The 20,786-nt window shown below is 37.1% G+C and overlaps 1 protein-coding gene across 4 annotated transcripts in view; it reads left to right on the top strand.

The window, feature by feature from the left end:
* The window catches only part of CDH13 (cadherin 13), a 540,036-nt gene that overhangs the window by 81,601 nt on the left and 437,649 nt on the right, over positions 1-20,786 (top strand). For all 4 annotated transcript variants that reach the window (XM_069793368.1, XM_069793367.1, XM_069793366.1 and 1 more), the window contains exon 2: positions 17,126-17,237. In XM_069793368.1, the coding sequence (XP_069649469.1) occupies positions 17,126-17,237 (112 nt within the window). The remainder of the gene's footprint in view (positions 1-17,125; positions 17,238-20,786) is intronic.

Here is a 20,786-nt window from a genome sequence, read left to right as displayed (position 1 = left end):
GTAGGTTGGCAGGAGAATTCTCCATCCTCTAAGCTGACTAGAGCAAGCTATGAAAAAAGAGCAATTATTCCTTCATTACTTTCTTTTAGCAGTTTTTGGTGAGCATGGAAACAATATGAACTATGTTAGTGAAACAAAGTGAATGCCAAAAAACACTGATGTGTTTACGTTGGATACAAAAGCATGTTGTCTGAGCTATTTGGGGGTGCCGAATATAGAACCATCAGACACACAACACTGTTGTGTAACATCATCTGTGAGCTTTCAGAGCAAGCATGAGATTTTTGTCCTCCCCCTCTCCCAACTCCCATTTCTCCTTCAAGTCCTTTCTATTGTGGTGTGCTTCCCCCTTGGGCTAATCGATTTCACCGAGTTCTTCGTCTAGCTCTTTACCAGGTGATTAAAAAAAAAACAACTCCAAACCCTAAACAACCCTACAAGTGACTTCTTGCCTCACTACATGGGAATAAATTATAGCAGCAACCTCTTGCTTTTCAGGAACTTTTCTACTAGTAGATACCTATTGCCAAATCTACTGTGCCGTTTTTTCTGGATATCAGTTGTGGGTTTTTTGTTTGTTTGTTTAATTTATTTAAATAAAAGTAATAAAATCGTGGTTTCCCTGACATCTGATCAAACACTCTCATTCTCCATCTGCTCCATATAATATTTGTCCCTGTTGCTACTTGTCTTTCACTTCTGTGGCCAGTGGATACAATAAGGGATTGTAATTTTATTGCTGGCAGAAGCAACATAACAGTCTCATTTGCATTATAGCTTTGTTTTTCAAAATTTCTTTTGTCTCTTACAATGTACATCACAACTTTAAATTAGAATTTTTAAATTATGTCCTGTGTGGATTTGGAACCTAGTATCACGTTGAGCATAAACCTCTTGCAAGGGTTTTATTGCTCAATTTTGTATATTAAGATTGATTTTATGTTAGTTACTAATGAAGCCTTTGCTGTTGTCAAGGCACTAACGAGTGCAAAAGGGAAAAGGTAACATGGTTGTATACATGAACTTACTGGAATGACTCTTAATTGATGAGTTGCATTTCATCATGTATAAAATGCAATTCTTCTGGAAACTGTGGCTGGTAGGCTTGGTTTGCTTGCTGCTTCTTCAGTAATAAAGAACCTTCTATAGGTGCTAGAAATTACAGAACTAAAAATTGGGCTTGGTTATAATTTTCAACAGTGCTGAAAAGATCATAATGCCTGGATTTTTGCCTTGAGTATCTCTACATAACTACACATATTTAGTCTAATTAGAAAACAAAATACAATCTGGAGTTCCAAATTTTTAAATCTTGCATCTTTTAGATACTTTTTCCTTCTGTCCTTTAAAGAAAGCATGTCTTTAGGGGTGATGAATACATGTAAGACCAATAATATATAAGGAAGTTACTGGTGTATTACAGATATAGCATATAGATTTTAAATTGAGAATTCATCTAAGCTATAACTATTTTGTAACAGCTCAGGTAACAATGTGTGATTTTACATGCTGTTTAAAAAAAATTCTTCTGGACAGCAGTGGAAAACTGGACTATTAGCACAGTTTATTGCTTTATCAGAATCTATGTAAAATAACTCAGAATTGGAAAGAACAGATATTTGATTGATACTTGTTTTCCTACAAGTCATCACATTAGAGATTCCTCCACCAAATAAATTTGTGGTTTTGCACCGTGTTGTTGTTTATCTGTATTTAATAGGGTAACTTAGAAATAATATTTTACTAAAAAATAACAGTCTCTTACATTAAATCCTTGACACTTCTTATTAGATTCTAGTCTGAGTCACTCAGTATTTTCTCACTGCAGAGAAATAGACTTAAAGGAGGAAAGTTCTAAAATTGATCTCAGAAAAGGAGACTTGTTACGAGACTGCTATCATTAATTAGATTTTAACTGATATGTAGGGAGAGGGTGTAACAAGAAAATAAGAAGCTAAAACAGGCCTAGTATTTTAGAAACTTTGCTTCTGACATGATCTTATTTCTTGTATGCTCAGAATGGTTACTGATGGTTCCTCAAACAGGAATTATTTGTCAGCATTTATACAGTACTTATTCAAGATTTCAAATCTCTTCAAAACACTTAAGTAAATCACAGAGCCTCCCTGCTATGGATGTTAATTGTATTGTTTTCACTTACAGATGGGGGAGCATAGGGAGGTTAAGTGGTTTGCCCATGGTGTGTGGTCCAAATTTGCCTCTTGGCTTGGATTAGGATCGAGGAAGGGAAATCCTTATCAGTGACTGGGAACACTGGGACTAACCAACACATCTAGGATCGCAGGCTGGAGCCTGCTTACGCGTTCTCCACTAAAATGGCAATACAAAATAAGTGAAATACAGGTGAAAGCATTCATAAATTAAAATGAGGCACCAAATAACCCAATTTGCTGTGCCTTCTGGTCTGCTTTTGGCTCAGTTCCTAATCTTGTTTCTCACAAGAGAAACTCCTACTGTGAATGGCTGCTGCTTAATAATAGAATACTACTTTACTGATTAATATTTGTTGGACACTTAGTCTAATTATGGTTTCTCACAGCTTCTTTAATTGCTATAATATGAGGTTTAACTTAAAATATTTCAGATGAGTTTAGCGATGCTTTGCAACTTAATTCTGTACATGGAGCACAGCAGCTGACTGTTGGGAGGGAGAAAAACACAGTCCTTCCTGAACCCAGGACACATGTTTTTGAATGATAAGATATGTTAGCATTTTTGTTTCTGAATCAAAAGATGTAATACGGAGGATTTACAGAAGCTAGGAACTCTGAAACCTCAGCCTAGGGAATAGCTGCAGTGAACATGATTAACTGGATAAAGGGGAGCTCTATGTAGTGCAACTGAGGATGTTAGTGTTTACTTACTAATTGAAATTGGAGAGACAGAATTAAAAGCTTATGATTAGTAAGGCATGCCAATATCTTTAAGGACTAGCTACTGTCTTTTCAAATGAATGTGCAGAGGAACACTGGGTTGTTATTCTTGGTGACAAATTATCCTATTTCTTCAATGTCATTTGCGTTAAAAAGAAAAAGGTGAAATATGAAGACAAGCCTTTTGAAGAAATTAGTCACTAATTTTTTCTTTCCAGAATGTCACATTTTAAAACAGAGGTTAGATTGCATTCATATTTGTTGAATATCTTGGTGGAAAGTACAAAAATACTTGCGTTGGACTTTTTGTAGTAAATGTAAGCATATTGGTAGAGTATTAATGAACGATACCGGGTAAGAATAAAGTGGAGGATTCACTAGTAATGTTACCTGTCAGCTGTATTTCTCAGTTCTCCATCTGTACATGTCCAGTACTGTTTTCAAATGTCACACCTTAATTTCTTCTCCTTTCATATGGAAATGTTTAAGAGCAGAGCATGTTCTTGACTATTGAGGACGGTAACTCCAATAATCAAATTTAAACACCCCTCCCCCCCACCCCCCCCAGGTTTCTGTGTATCACTCCTGTTTAAATCGGGAACGATGTCCCTGAAGTCCAACCTGAATTTCCTACTTGATATACTTAATGTTTACAATGAACTTGAACCAGAAGCTGTTAAGCACACTGTATCCATGCTACAGTGGACTTGAATGCTTGCTCGACATGAAGTTTGATAAGTCAAATGCTGTGGGAATAAATCCTTATTTTTCATGGACTCAGAAACCTTTTAGAATTTGTTCTCCTTCTTTGAAATAATTTATTTGAATTTACCGAAGTATAACTATGTAGCTTCTGAAATGCTCATGCTTTATAGTATGTAGTAAGACATGGGAATTTGATTATGGAAAAGGTTCTCTTACAATATTTAAAAAAGAAAAACTAGGCTTCTGATTTTGTATAATGCTGATTTATTTCGAAGTTTAATGCTTTATGCTTTCAGCCTTGCAAACTGTTTCTTATTTAGGAGATGAAAGATTTTGTGAAGTGTAAAATTCTTGTATAATTTAAACTGCCTGATAATGTAATATAACCTCCTAGAATTCAGTCCCAAACATGAAGCATTGATTAAAAAAAGGCATTGAAATAATTTAAAGTTGTTCAATGTTGAGCATGATTAGAACCCCAATCATTTTCAAATAAAAGTACGTATAAAAAATTGAAGCAGTTGAATAATTTCAAATTGCTTTATACTGTGCAAGCACAGAACCCCGATCACTTCCAGGCTGAAGCGCTTAAAAAAAAAAAAAAAAAGAAAAAAGTGCTCCAGTAAATTTAAATTGCTGTGTACAAGGAAAAGGGCCTTTAAATTATTGGATACTTGATTTTTTTTCTCTAAAATTTCTGATTTTTTACGTACAATTCAGGCAGCTTTACTTTTGTCAAAATTAACAAAAAAATCTGATTATATAAACTTCCAAAAAAAATAAAACCTTCTTACAAATAGTAATGGTAGGACATTCCGCGATCAAATGCATGTGTCCCGGTGTACGCATTCTCAGCACTTTTGCTGAGCTGTCAGCTCAGACAAAAATAAAATATAACATCATAAAGAAAACAGCTTAAATGCTAGAATTCTTCTAGCCTGTCTCTTGGATAAAAAAATAGACTTCTTCAGATCCCCCAAATCTGAATTATGTTAGACCTTTTTACCTGGTCAGTCTAGACGGATGCAAAAGTATGTCCTTACATGCTTTCTGTCCAGGAATTTTAAACAAAGATGTGCCTCTGACCTCTTTCAACTATAGTGGTAATATTAATGTTTAGATGCAGATACAGGTTGCAAGATCCAAGGCAGAGATTCACATTTTTCACAATTTTTCATATGTTTATTGCTTGTGTCTGTTGCCTGTTGAATCTCATGTGGATCAGAGGATAGACTTGGTAAATACAGGTAATTATAGAACTAATAAATATACTGAAAGTGCTGTTCACAGTGTTAAATGGGGAGGCTGCAATAACGCATTGAGTTTCCTAACCACCACAGAAACCTATCCTGATTTAAACTATGGATTTCAAAAACAAATGTTTGGGTTTTTTTGTAGAGGTTTCATCATGGAGTTTGTGGGGTACAACCATACGTATGTCTTTATGCCTCAGGGCTGACAGCTGTCCTGTCATGTAAAAAAAAAAAATAAAATCATTATGTTCTCATAGATACAGATAACTCTGGTGATTGTTTCTACAAACAACTGGAAAAAAGCCCTGAAATATTTAATGATTAACTTGCAATATTTCCCAGCAGTATCATTCCTTGATGGTTGAAAGAAAGTTCTACTGTAAGGAAGTAAGAAATAGGTATTCAATAGGGTGTAACTAAGGCATTTTCTAGTACTCATGAGATCTCATTCTCAACATAGCAGGATTTTCTTTGACTAATACGTGTGGGGTCAATAGCTGTATCTTTTATGTAAAAGATTTCATTCAGCTTTTAAATGGCAAGCAATTATAAGAGAAAGGGTTATAGACCAAGGTCTTGGTTTCATATTATTTGTGTTCTAATTAATTTACCAGACTGATTCTGCCCCCCATGCCCCCGCCACATACATACACTTTGGCTACTAAGTGTTGATCTTTAGTAGTTATCATGTTCCTAGCATTAATGGGTTTTATTTCTTTGGAAAGGTCATTCCTGATGTAATGTCACTGTTAACACAAGGGAGTCTGTAAGCTTTAGAGATTTTGCTTTATTGTGATGTGCTCAAAAGTGTTCAACTATTTGCTGCCTTTCCCCTGGGGCATGCTTTCTCTAAACTCAAGAGTTAGTGCAAGTTCTTTTAAATTTTTGACTGTGTTCTTGCAACTCATTAAAAATACTCCTCAAGTAGCAGCTGGCACTGCCAAAAAGACCTGTCTCTTTTTTTTTTTCTTTTTCTATTTATTTCTGGATCACTCTAGGAGCTTGAAAATTACTGCCTATTGGAAATAAATGCACAAGCTCTTGACTGGTAATATGAGCAGTGATACAACAACTTGGGTCGTATTAGTTAAATGAATTAAAAATATGTATGGTACCTAACCTGCAACTAATAAGGTACAGTTAATGCTCTTTAGTAAGAGAAAGTAAAATCACTTGAAAACCAGCATTGAACAAGGAAATATAGAAGTGTGTAAATAATTTTAATAATCAGTTTTGAAATTGAATTCTAGGCTGAAATAATGTTAAATTATACCGTAAATGCTCTGTATCTATCAAACAGTCCCTGTTAAAACAACTGAGTTATACATGTATTTAATAAAGGCTTAAATTACCTCCTTTTTTTTTTTTTTTTGTGGACTATCTATTTATTCACTACACTATGTTTTAAGGCTCTTCTCTATCCTGTGTGCAAAAGTCAGCATATAGGTGAACAGTTTCTGGTTTGTATTTTGTTTGATACTTTGCTGATTTCTAAGCTCAGTTCTCTCTCCTATAGGCATATTATGTGCATGATGTAACAATATTCTGTCATCTTAGTTAAAAAGAGATTTCTTAGACTTGTTTTACATCCTAAAATTATTTATGACCCTAAACTTTACCAACTGGAATGAAAACTGGTTTATACCTCTATTTCCAGGAACTACTAAATAGGACAAGCAGAAGTAGTACTGTATGCCACCATGTATCACTTCCATAGTTTTTTGGTCTGGTTTTCTGAGATTGTATAAGCCTTATTCTCTTACTGCTTAACCATGTTTTTCATGATTCCCTCTTGTAACACTTGAATCCACTGGGTAGTTTCAGTTATAGTTGGTAGGCTGAGCTGTAAGTGTCAAGTTTGTAGCAGTTTCATGAAAATGGGAAGTTGACATTACCCACTGAAAGAAAGATTGATGCGATTAACAGGCCTTGTTCTTACTAAAAGAATCCACTTGTGAGCTTGGTTTTTTAAACAGCAATCAATAGAAAGCCAGTCTTCAGAACTATTTATTTTAACACCATCATACTACTATTGCTCAGTACAATTTGTAAATTTTTTCTTTTGAAAAAAAACAAAACAAAAACATGTGATGTGCAGATAACTTTGCACAAAAAATTAATCTATAGCTTGTTCTAAAGAACATATTATCCTCTTCCTGTTTGTCGTGGTTTAAGCCCAGCTGGCAACAAAGCACCATGAGGCCACTTGCTCACTCCTCTGCCCCTGTGTGATAGGCAGGAGAAAATATAATGAGAAGCTCGTGGGTTGAGACAAGGACAGGGAGGGATCACTTGCCAGTTATGGTCATGGGCAAAACAGACTTGACTTGGGGGAAGAAAAACCCTAATCAATTTAACTTGTTACCAATCAAAACAGGATAATAAGAAGTAAAAACCAAATCTTAAAACATCTTCCCCCACCCTGGGCACACCTCCACTACTGGATTTCTCTCCCTCCTCCCCCCCAGCAGTGCAGGGCGATGGGGAATGGGGGTTATGATCAGTTCATCACACCTTGTCTCTGCTGCTCCTTCCTCCTCAGGGGCAGGACTCCTCACACTCTTCCCCTGCTCCAGCATGGGGTCCCTCCCACGGGAGACAGTCCTCTGTGAACTGCTCCAGTGTGGGTCCCTTCCACGGGCTGCAGTCCTTCAGGCACAGACCGCTCCAGCATGGGCTTTCCCATGGAGTCACAGCCATCTTCGGGGGCATCCAACTGCTCCGGCGTGGGGTCCTCCCCGGGCTGCAGGTGGAGATCTGCTCCACTGTGGACCTCCACGGGCTCCAGGGGGACAGCCTGCCGTCTCACCATGGGCTGTAGGAGCATCCCTTCCTTCAGCGTGTCTCCTCCTCCTTCGCTGACCTTGGGGTCTGCATAGGGATTTCTCTCACATTCCACTCCCCTCTCCGCTGCAGGTTTTTTCCCTTCTTAAATATGTTATTGCAGAGGCACTATTACTGTTGCTGATGGGCTCAGCCTTGGCCGGAGGCAGGTCTGAATTGGAGCTGCAGAAGCTTCTAGCAGCTTCTCATGGGAGCCACCCCTGTAGCCACCTCCTTTGCTACCAAAATCCCACCACACAAAGCCAATACACAGTTAAAGTCAAATAAAAGCATGTCAAAATTGGTAGACAGGTTTGCATTGGGCTTTCTTGCCTTGCAGCGATTTCTCAATTTTTATTATGAGTCTTTGGATGTTAGGCTTTTTTTTTTCCCCTCTAATACCCTTGCTGGAATTGAGGGATTTACTTGTATTCATTTTTTAAAAATCTTGCATTCGTGACTGTTTAGGAGAAGGTCAGAAAAATGTTCAACAAATGTTTTCTTGAAGTTGAGAAACGGACATTTTCACTTGTCCTTATACATTTGAGTTCTGGGGGCTGGTTCCTGTTTTTGTAACATTTCAAGGTGATAGCACTGTGTAAGTGTTTAATACTCAAACCTATGCTATTTGAAAGATTGTTTTCAGTAAGCTCATTTTTGATTTTAGCTTGCCAGTGCAAAAGGCAGATGTTCAGTGTTATACTAAGTTCAGTTTTGTGGTGCAGTAATAATTGCTTTATAGTATAACTTTGTGGAATATCAAGAAAACTATAGGTGGAAGGTTGTACTTTTTTTGATAATGATCACGCTGTTGGGAAATTAAAAATGTATCATATTCCTTATAGTTTCCAGGCATCCTATCCAAAGCCCACTATCTGCTGTGAGAAATATGATTTTAATTTTTTCTCTAATGGCTTTTGTCACATCAGTGTTTTCCTGTGTGGAATAACGGCTTTGCCCCATGCAACTGCATGTGAAGGGTAATAAATAAGTTTAAACAATTCTTAATTTATTTCCTTTTTTTAGAAAACCAGAGATCCATATTTTTATTTATCTAAGTGTTTCATGAAGTCACTACTGCTGGAAAATAGGATCAACCTGTTTATTTCATTAGGTGATAAATAACCAAAATGTTTGGTATAAGCAGTTCTTTGAACAGGTTGTTGTTGTAATGCAGTTTAGCTTTTGGTAACTCCATAGCTTGCAGCATAACCAGATCAGAACTCTGTTTTTCAATGTTTCTTCTTTATGCCTCTTTCACTAGTACAGGAGTGCTATTGAATGGCTCATTTGCATTATTCTGTGCCCTGTAAAATGAATTTATTATACAGCTTCTCTAAATAGGCTAACCAGTTGTAATCTCATTCTAGTGGTGTATGAGTTTCAGCAAAATATGATTACTTTTTTTTCATAATGCCTAAAAATAAACACAAAACCCCAAACAACCTTGGAGCCCAACCGGTCCTTTTGTCTGATGTATCTCGTTTGTTAAATAGTGTTATTAATCATGACAGGTAGGTATTTACTTGTTAAATAGTTGAGTGGTTTAAAATATTACTTACTTTGAGCACAAGTAACACACTTTGGCCTCTGTTATTAATCATTAAAATACTGCTGTGACCAGCAGGTCGAGGGAGGTGATTCTCCCCCTTTGCTCTGGTGAGACCCCACCTGCAGTACTGTGTTCAGTTCTGGGGCCCCCAAAATAAGAAGGATGTGGACCTGTTGGAGCGAGTCCAGAGGAGGGCCATGAAGATGATGAGAGGGCTGGAGCACGTCTACTAGGAAGACAGGCTGAGAGAGTTGGGGTTGTTCAGCCTGGAGAAGAGAAGGGAGACCTTATGGTGGCCTTCCAGTACTTAAAGGGGGCCTCCAGGAAAGATGGGGAGAGACTCTTTATTAGGGAGTGTAGCGATAGGATGACGGGTAATGATTTTAAACTGAAAGAGGGTAGATGTAGATTAGATATAAGGAAGAAGTTTTTCACTGTGAGGGTGGTGAGGCACTGGCACAGGTTGCCCAGAGAGGCTGTGGCTGCCCCATCACTGGAGGTGTTCAAGGCCAGGTCGGATGGGGCTTTGAGCAACCTGGTCTAGTGGAAGGTGTCCCTGCCCATGGGGGTTGGAACAAGGTCATCTTTAAGGTCTCTTCCAACCCACACCATTCTATGATTAATGAACCAAGAGGATCGTTATTGTCTGGATTACAAAAATCTGAACAATGTTCAGATCCTGCACTCTGAGCCATATGGGTACAAGCCATCTTGAGCCTGGAAGCTGCTATCTATTGGCAAATCCTGAGTGTCAGCTAATAAGCTCTATTGAGTGGAAAGGTTAAGCTTGGGCTCTGTGCTGTAAGATGTCTGCCACTTGTGAGCAGAGTGGGTTCCCATCTGGTCAGAAAGGGCATAGATTTAGCAATGCACGAGGGTTTGCATCTGTGTTTGTATTTGATAAAGATTAATCCTGACTCTGTTTGCAAAAGCTGCTTAACATTGTTGAAGCTAAATGGAGGCAGTATCTCCATTGATGTCAAATTTTTCAGCTCTTTGTGCGTTAGTTAATTTTAGAATGATTGTGATCCATCAGTATGACAAGACTTTAAAAAAAAAAAAAAAGTGGAATTTAGGAAGCATTAGGCAACAGATTGTGGGCTTAAGGAAATATTAATATCACTTACCAGGCCCTGGAGAATGCTTATCTGGAATTCTTTGTGTATTTTGCACATGTGCAAACTTAAGCAGGCACAATGAAAGGTTACCGAGATGATCAAAGGAATATATCCTTACAGAAGGAGATTGAAAGAGCTTGGTTTGTCTAGCCTAATAAATTGAAGACTTAGAGAGGAGAAAGGTTAATTAAGTTATGAGACAAGACTTGTACAAGAATAAATGGCTGTAAATTGACCATGAACAAATTTATTCTGAAAGCTATGAAATGACCATCAGAATAAGGGTCCAGAATTGTGGAATGCAGGAAGAATTATTTATGATCAGGATCAAGTGATCAGGCCAGGAGACTGTATGTTTTGCCTGCTTGTGACACCAGAGGTGGTTCCTTTGAGGCCTATATAAGGCTTTTTGGGTTCCCAAGTCAAGGGAACGCTAAGCTAGCTCAAGTTCTGATGCATGGAAGATATGTGTTAGTAAGAGTTTATTAAAGAACCCTTAATTTTAGGGTTCAGTTTCACGGCAGCTTAATCAGACTGATGCAGACTGTGATGGTCCTGCATCTGACCATGTTTTAATAGCTACGCTATTCTGTGAGTACTGGTTTTTGCAGAGCTACCGTGTGACTTCATTCAGGGAGCTGATGTGACTGGAGGAAGAGCAGAAGTGACTGGTTTCCAGGCAGGTCAGTGCCTGGGGTGAGAAGAATCATCACAACTCTGGCTTCAAATGGGTGTGCTGTGGAAGTGCTCCCATGCTTTCTAGTACGCTTCTCGTATTATCCTTCTTCACCCTAAGCAGTGTGGACTCTAAAGTCGCTTTGGGCTCGAACTGACCTTGGGGTCATATCTTAACAAACTGATAGTGCCTCTTCCAAACATCCCGAATTTCAGAAGGAAAGTAGCTGTCTGTTCAGACACTAGTGCTGGCAAACTGCTTCTTGAATAACTTAACATTCCCAGTGTCATGGAAGATGCACACTTTTTACTGAATATGTGATAAAATTCTTATAATAAACATACATTCACAAGGAAAGTGCTCATAAAAAGAAAGCTCCTGTGCTAGACAGTCCCACAAAAGAGTTTGTCATATTTTGTTTCCAGTTAATGGATGCCTACTGCAGTCACACCGCTTAGTGACAGGAGAACTGAATTCATTTGAGCCAATAAAGTCATTCTAATTTGCATTTTCATAGCCCACTCTTCAGTACTCCAAGTGTGACTTTCACTTTTAGGACAGAGCTATGCAGTAAATGGATATGTAGGCCCTTTTAAAAGAATATTTGTCATCCTTGAAGAATCTTAGTGCCAAATCTTAATAGCATTTCTTACAAAAATGACTGGAATTCACTATCAGATTTAGAGGTAGAGCTGTAGAGATTGTAAATACTCTTTTTCTGAAGCTCTTTCCTGATAAAAAAGAAGAGACATTAAAGCCTAAAATAGTGAAAACTTTCCCTCCAAAATGAAAATATTGAATAAAAAATTCCCCAAATTATAGTGCTCTAGAAATGAAATTAATGCAAAAGAACTGTGTGTTTTATTTAATTTTAGTCACTTTCAGAGATAAATAATTCAACATACCTTTATGCAATGTTAAAATACCCTTGTTAATTATGCCAATCAGAGGATAATTTATTCAGGCTTTTGAGGTTTTTTCTGTTCCAATTGATGTTAAAAAAAAATACAGAAGACAAGGAGAACTTCGTGTCCAGTCTGTATGTGATTTGATGACAAAATTGGCTTAGAATTTGCTGACACTCTAATTGGAGTCTGCATAATGCAGAAGCAGAACCTTACTTAAAGCAGTGCTGTCTTTATTCTGCTTAAGTATCCCTCTGTTAATTTCATTTAAATAACTCATTTAAATCTTGAGGAAAAACCTAAAATCAATGAATAGTTCTTACTGACTTCAGTGAAGGCAAGATTTCATCATCTCTCTGCAAATTGTTGTAACTGTGTACTGCTTATTACTTGTTTTTCTTCTCTGATGGCTTCCTCCCTACCCATTTTTGTGGGTCTAGTGTTGCAGCACCTGAAGATAGAAAGGGTTTTAAGATTCAAAGATCTTGATCTGCATGATAAAAATATTTTGTCATGTGCAATTTAATTCAGTGTTGGCAGTTCTCATTATTCTGATTACTTTTTTTCCTCTCGGTTCTCAGCTTTTAGGATCACCGTATTTTATATGAAAATCTGAAGTTTTCATATGCAAAAAGCAAATTTCTAGTTCTCATGTTTCCAGAAGCTCGGAAGCATAAATTTTCAGTACTGACTTCCAAATAAATGAGTCAAATAAGAAAGAAACCCCCAAACCATACTTCCAAGCCCCACGCCCCACCCCAATCTCCAAACAAACAAAAACCCCCAACCAAACCCCTTGTTTCTCAGTGACTCATAATATTTGAACTTTTGAGATTATTACTAAAAATGAGTGTGATTTATGTTTTAGCTCTTCTTCTGGGGGGGGTTATGTTGGTTTGTTTGTGTTTCAAATTACTCTCCTGAAGTCAAAGGCAGAATGTGGTCCTACAGAACATTGCCCTCTGAAATGAGATTTGTTAGCATTTATTGTGTGCAAAATTCATGTCTGGGCAGATGGTTTTCACAGGTGTCTGCACCATTTTCATCTCTAATTAAATAAAGCTTTGCACAAGGATGACTTTCACACCATAAGAATGTGTGTGAAATGCAATTAATATTCTGAAGCTTGCATTTTTGTGATAGTTGATCTCATACAGGTAGGGCTAATGAAGATATGAGAGTGTTTACAGTAAAAGGTGAGAAAACTCATTTCCAGAGTGAGGATGTGGCCAATCAAACCTGAATGGAGTTGCTTCATGTGCTGAAATTGGGTGAGTTTAAAAGTATGTAAAGATTTTGAAATTCTTTGGAAGGTCATTTCAGAGACTAACTTTCAGTCACCAGCAGAGATGGTAGAAGAACTCTGGTTTTTGAGATGTGGTAATACCCAAGGGTACTTTAACATCAGGGGCTTTATTAATTTCCTCGGCAGTATGGTATAAAATTGCCATCCTCTTTTGCTTTCCATTCCGTGTTCTATGTGAGTAGCTCTCAGTGCAAATGTTGGGGTTGGTCAAGGTCACCAGCATGTGTGCGCTGTTTTATTAACAACAACAAAAAAAAGGTGTTTCATAGGCTCGATACCTCATCAGTAGTTCTAGCCCAGTGACCAAACTAGCACAGGAGTTATCTGAGCTAGTGACATTTCCTTATAGTGACTGGTAATAAATTCAGAAAGACAAATTGTCAGGATATTAAAAATGAGTCTTCACTCTATGCATTTCTGAAAAGCAGTAGGTTATGAAAGAGTTTGATTCTGCTTGTCAGTGAACACAGGATCTGTAGGTCTGAGTAGTCACGACTCCCTGGCTTGCTTTTCAGACTTCTATCCCTTTAGATTTTCATGAGCAAATGATGTTTGCTGCATAATTGTCATAGTCTTTCAGGAATGTGGCTTTTTTCTTAGTAGTGGCTGAAAGATCCTTTTGTACTAATTGCCCAGTACTGACTTGACTAGATGTGTTAACAATATTTATATATTCTGAATTCTACATACGTGACAATTAAACTTTATTTTCAGTGTATTTACCTGAAGTCTTTCTTTAAACAGCTATCAGCTCGTAAGCCCTGTTATTATATCTAAAAATATGCTATCTACCTGGTGCTGAAATTCAGAGTGTATTTTGCTTTGAACAATATTCTCTTTGCCTTCAATATATATCTGCTTGGCTTACTTTTTCAAGGTGTGTTTAAAGACTTTTTTTCCCCAAAGTGAAGAACCTCAACAAAAATTATTTTAATGAGATAGACATTTAGTTCAACAAAAGAAGTTTCTTCACGAGAAAAATAAATTAAAAGAATAATTGTGCTTTTAGAAGACAATTAATTAAAAACTCTTGGTGTGGTGACAAATTTAACATCTTGTCTGACATGTTGAGAAGAAGAAAGTGCCTGGAATTGCACAAGTAGAATAAAATGTTCCATTTCACAGCAAGGCCAAGCCTGAGTCTTGTAATTATTTCAAAGGGAGTAAAGGTCATTTTCTATTTGCTACATCTGTATTATGTGAGCCTTCTGTACCAGGCTTACAGAAGTTAACTCGTGACCTATTTAGATTGCCCAGATTTCAAAGTCAACTTACACTGTCGCAAATCTGATAAAGTAGACATATTCCCTTCTTTAAGTACTGACATAGATGATGTTCAAAGCAGGCTTTTTATTTATAGCTCTAAGACAAGAGCTTCAACTTTAAGATGCCAGCAGCTGGGATAGCAGAACATGATTTACCTCTTACTTGCTGTGTTAATCCTTTAAGGGAAAGACTTGTTTGTAGTTAAATTTACAGCATATATTGCTTGGGCTATTTTTCAGGTGTAGACTTGTTATATAACCTTGCTTCAGTTGTTGCATGTTGAGATCAGAAGAATTTTCCTTCTGCTGTGATTGCATTTTTATGCATATTAATTCAGTAACACCATGAGTCAGAAAAACAGGTACTTTAAAAATGCACCTGTGCACACTGAAAATGTGTGCAGAAAATGCATGTGTGTCTTTCTGTGCATGTGACCATTTAAATGCATGTAAGGCTCCGTTTATAATCGGTAATCAAGTTTTATGCACAGTTTTGAGGGCAGGCTCTGGGTATGTCGGTTCATGTTTGCAGATGTCTCATACTAGAAGACTGAAGGGAACATGTCCAATTCTCAACCCCTATAGAGTCCAGAATCTCCAATAAAATCAATATATCAATAATCGAATGAGGGATTAGGCACTGTGTTTTTAAGCTTTTGTAAGAAAGGCAGCAGTTATGTCAATATATAGAAGTGAAGAGTAGTCAAGTGTATTGCGCCTTGCTTGGCGTATTACTTGAAGCCTTTCTCTCTTGTTTGTCCTTTTGAAGGGTTAACCATCGAGCAGGTCAGAATGGAAGGCAAAGGTGTCCATCTGCTGCATTTGACTACCACCACCTTAATTGTCATGAAATACTCTAGCTGTTTCTCACAGCCTGCTGGCACTTCTAGCCAAGCTTTTATAGCAAATGTCAGTGACATGAAACAAATGATCCAGCAGTTGGCTTCAATAAGAACTAGTGCAGACCAGGTGGGATATTGCTGCCTTTGGTTTTTATAAATGGGATCACATAAAATTTATAGTGAGTGTGAAGTGCATGAAGGAAGAGAGCAGATAATGTATTGCACTGATTTAGCGAATGGCCTGTAAGTGGTGGTTGAGAGGGAAATATGCGGATGTTAAAATTTTGCAGGACATCTCTCTAGGATCAGGATTGGCATACCTAGGTGATAATGTGGTGGAGGTAGAACTGAGAGATGTGAGATCGTGCTGTTGGGTTGGAGAAGTAAGAGTGCAGTTTGTTACCTGAGCTGGTGAAGGAGAAAGGAGCCCTTGGTGTTCACCTGTGTGGTATAGGGCAGAAATTGTCTTCACTTTACAGCTAAGAGCTTTATTTGTAAAATTGTAACCATGTGTTGAGGATGCCTTGAGTAAATAGACCCATTTTTGCAGGACCACTTAACTTTTACAGCATTGGTCATTCAGAACCACTGTGTTTGACCATCTTCTTGGTCACTATGTGTGCCCTGTCTATTTGATTTTTTTTTTTCTTTGGCAGTCCAACAAACAGCAGATTGGCCATAGTAACTTTGAGATAAGAGTACTCTGTACACTAGCTGAAAACCAGGTTTTGAAAAACACCTTTGGAGGTTCTGAAGCAGAAGATACTTTTGAAAATGTGGTTACATGTATATAGGTTGAAAAATACAGATTTGGCTTTTCCTACTCTTGAACTTGCCTCCTGTTGTCTCACTTTAACCGCTCTTTAAGCTTTTAAACTTTTTAGACTTTTTTTTTTTCTTGCTGCCTCTTTTTTGGACATTCTTACCCCCATGCTCTCATTTAAAAGCTGCCAAGAAAAATAGCCTTTCAGGCTGTTGTCTCTATTCAGGGATAGAACACAAACATTCAGAGACTGAGATTAGCATTGTACCTATTTCAAGTCAATTTTATTTTGCTTTTAAGCTTCCTCCTTTGCTAAGGTGTTCCCGTGGTGACAGGGAACTTTGGTGACATAAACTGTATTCAACTTTAACCTTCAGATCCACCTCCACTATAATGCACACATTTCATTTTCAGTCTTCCCCTGGTGTAAATAAGCTTTTGGTTACAGGGAAAACGGACAAACTGTGGCTTGAGGGGGGCAGGGGGGAAGGCAACAGTTTGCATTTGTTTGCAAAGAAGTTCTTTTATAAAGGAAACATCTGTGATGTGACACTTCACCCTTGAATAAAGAATTCCTTCTGTAACTTGGTGATCAACTTTGTGAAACTAGGTTTGCAGACCCTAATTTATCAATTATTTAAATCACCTTAAAAGTGCTTAATTTAAGCATGTATTTAAGCCTAGCTGTATTCACCTGTGATTTTTAGGAGCAACATTACAACCTATGTTTTCATGAAGACCAATAATATCCTTTATTGACAATCTGAACTGAACTTAACCCTGAAAGCTACTATTTTGTAACTTCTATGCTAGCCCACATACATAAAAGCAAAAACCTTACATAAAAAATTGTTTAGCAAGATTTGAAGGAGAAGCGTGATGTGATGGATATTTTTGTTTTATGAGCATGGATCCCAATGTTTTGTTTTATGAGCGCTGACCCTAAACCCAGTATCATTCCTAGAAGCCAACATGATGGATGAATGAGTGGATGTTAAAAGTCCATTTCCCTTTTTTCCTCAGGTTCTGCTGCTCGCATGTGCGGAAGATTTAGAATGTGTCCCTGGATTCCAGCAAAAGGTTTTTTATATTGAACAGCCATTTGAATTCACAGAGGACCAACCAGTTCTGAAACGTATGTTATTTTCATATATTACTATTGTGCAAAAATCAGAATTGCTTATGTATTCATACCACTCCTGCCATTTATCAGAAAGCTTTTTTTTTTTTGTACATAGGATTTGAAATATTGCCATGATTCTGTCTGGGTTCCCCTGTATTAATCCTCTATCTCTAGCGGCTTTACTCTGTTCCATGTATTAGAGATGGCAAAATACTATATATATAATCATTTAGGACAAAATTAATATTGTGAAAACTTAGAATCATCCACTTTTTTTAAGAAGAAAATTTACTTTGAGTTTTTTTTTATAGTCTTTCCTATAATCTTGGAAATCAGGGCTTGCCTATCAACTTTTCACTATTAATTCATCTCTACAACTCAGATTTAGAAGTTTATATCTTAGAAGTTCATTCAGAGCAGGTGCAAGTCCAAGTCTTCACATGAAATTCAGAGGAGGCTGGAAGAAGCTTGTGATCATCAGTGGTAGCAAATTGTTACAGTTGTGTGTTGTACAACTGGGATATTTGGTAATATTTCCAATGACCAGGTCTCACGTTATAAAATCCAGTCTGGTACTGCATATTCAAAGCATTAAGCTGAAGGAGATTTAACTGTTTTAGAGTCCTGGTGTTAGTTCATTCAAATACTTTAGTGAGCAAGTCTTACAACTTGTTCGCTCAGTTCTGTGGCTTTGGGACTTCAAGACTGTCAAACTAAGGTAGTACCTTATCCAGTGGTCAATGATTTTGAAGGCTCAAAAAAGATATTAAGTGCTGCCATTTTCATAACTTCCAAACACACCAGCAATTTACTTGTGATACATATTACTAGTTTCTTTGTTGCTTGCTGCTGAACCTAGGAGTTCTCCTAGGTACGCAGCATGAGACAGTAGTGCTTGGCATCTATGTATGATATCTAGATCCTACAATGTGATATATAGTGACAGTTTGGTGAAACCAAGAAATGCAAAGCAATATTACTCATTAAATGCACACATTTCTGTTCTCAGTTCCCTCCAGATATTACTACTACATGTGATGTATTTTCACTGTTATGCATGTTTGGATGAAGGTATAATCTGTGCACACTTGTTTTAAAATAGCGCTAACTTTTCAAAATGAAATGTCAGAATTAGTTGCCGGAATCTATTGAAATGACTCTCTTAAACTTAAGTCATTCAGGGTGCTAAAATAAACCCGTAGGATAACATTTTTAATCTAAGTGTTTTGGTAAGTTACTTAGTCCGAGTTGTATTTTCAGAAGAAATTTAGATAATAAGTAGTAGTGCTATTCACAGAGATGTGAGATCATTATTCAGTTTGGAAGACAGATTTCAAACTTCTGATTTCTTTAGGCAATTTAGTTTTCCTTGAAATTCTTACTTTAAAGTTGACGAACACATCATTCCTAGATGGTTAAAAGTAGAAATTCTTAGGATATAGGAAGTATAATAGATTAATAGATTTAATAAGCATACGAAGTTGAAGATCTATGTAAAGAAAAGCAATATTAACAAGTTAGTGTTAAGTTGAATAAAAATAACCTTTTTTGTATTCTTTGGCTGCTTTGCAACTTTGAGACTGTAGTGTGTCTGGCCAGATCTCCTGCTGATTTGTGCTTGTTCTCCCAAATACCTAAAGGATGAGTTGGTTAAGCCAAAGTTGACAGGACTGCTCTGTGGTGACCCAGCAAATTGCACTGGTATGAAACTAGCACAATAATTAAGACAACATCATTAGTATGAGGAGGAGGGAAGAGCAGCAGGAGACTTAGAAATGCCTGGAAACAATCTTCGGAATTAAATTATTTTAATAAGCAGACACTAAATTGGCCTAATATGTAATGTTCGACAAAGGCAGACTGTCGATGCATGATTCTAGTTAATTCAATCACTCGTAAATGGTATGTCCTTCATGCAGCAGCTTTAAACCTCTGCACAGTTTCTTCATTTTAGCTGTCAACAGAATTGATATTTTTAATTGTCTGTTTGAATACACTTTGCATGCTGTTGCATCTTTTTATACCCATTACCCAAGAGTGGTGTAATTTAGCAGTTGCATTGCAACGTGAGGCTTACTAGGGCTATGTAAATTAATAGACCGAATATGCAAAGCAGGCCTATAGCAGTGATTGTTTTTGTAGTCCTCGATAAGCCAAGGAGCTCCTTAATTCTTAAGTGCAATAAAACAGTCTTTTTCTTTTTTTATTTTTCAATTTAAACAAGGACCTACTGTACATTTCATTGCTAGTATCTCCCTTGTAATTAAATATAGGTTATGGCTGGTTCTTATGTATTTATTGCTTCTACATATGGCAATGTTAATTATATTTTACATTTACTGAGAGGAAGAAGGAGGAGCAGCCTAAACTGAGGGTACAGAATTTTATCTTGCTTCTGATTTGTACCAATTCTTATAAGTTGGCCGTAACGATTACATCAGTCCAGTTGTGTATGCATACCTTCCTTCCTGCTAGTTTCACTGGAATCCTGTTGCTATTTCTTAGCTTTTATCTCATTGTGCTTAGGCTGAACTCCTTTTCTTATTTACTATTGCATCTCACTAAACAGCAACCTCCAGATGTGGACCATTTTATTTTCCGAACTTTGTAATTTATTTTTCCTAATTTTGACTTTCTTTTTTTCTCATCAGACCCTTTTATCTCCTTCTGTTTTCTGTGACCACAAACAAAATCAGGCATTGCTCTCCTACTTTTTGTCTGCCCAGTTCTTTTCTCTGAGTGCAGTTTTCTTAAACCAGATGTTCCCTTAAGGAAGTGGGAGAGGATTCATAGAGTCACTTTCTGGAATTACTGGAGGGTCTGTCCACATAATTGTTTTAACAAGCAATTGTGTTACTGGATTCTTCTTCCTTATAGCTTTTTTTAGTTTAGACCTAGGACTATCTTCTGCAATCAAATAGAGAAGATCATAAAGATTGCTACATTCTTGGTAAAGTGATAATTGGCAGTGTTTAATTACAGGTTTTACACCTTTCTGGAACATTTGTGGCCATGAAATGCTTCCCTATCAGAATGCTTGTCTTTGGCAATGCTGACAGGTCACTGGTAGTGATAATGTTCCAACACGCTAAGCTGATAGAAAGTTCCTAATCAGACTCATCAAACGTGGAAATGTAATTGTGTTACATTAATCATGTTTATACTTAACATACATGAGTCTTGGCTTTTGGGGGTATTTTTAATTGTCAATGAATCAAATAGTGCACTTGAAAAATTGAGGCAATTAACATAAAGGCGTTAGGTGATGCGTTGTGCATACTAAACTGGGGAATGCATTGCCAGTGATTTAAATGTCAAAACAAAGGAAGTTTTGACCCTTACTTGAAAAGCTTTAATTTGGATGTTAATTAATGGCTGACCTCTTCTGTCTCTTACATGATCGATTGCATGTTTCAGAGCTTGGGCTGCTTCAAGATCAGGGCTTTGTCCGCATTTGGGTACTTTTTTTTTATTCTGTGGATTTTAACAAAGACTACTCTGTTCAACTATATTGAAAATCTTTGTTTACTCATATGATGGGAAATATATTAGTCTGCTTAT

Source organism: Haliaeetus albicilla, chromosome 10 (genome assembly GCF_947461875.1).
Source record: "Haliaeetus albicilla chromosome 10, bHalAlb1.1, whole genome shotgun sequence".
Classification (NCBI taxonomy): domain Eukaryota; kingdom Metazoa; phylum Chordata; class Aves; order Accipitriformes; family Accipitridae; genus Haliaeetus; species Haliaeetus albicilla.
The sequence above is the reverse complement of the archived record's forward strand: the minus strand, read 5'-3'. Positions and strand labels throughout refer to the sequence as shown.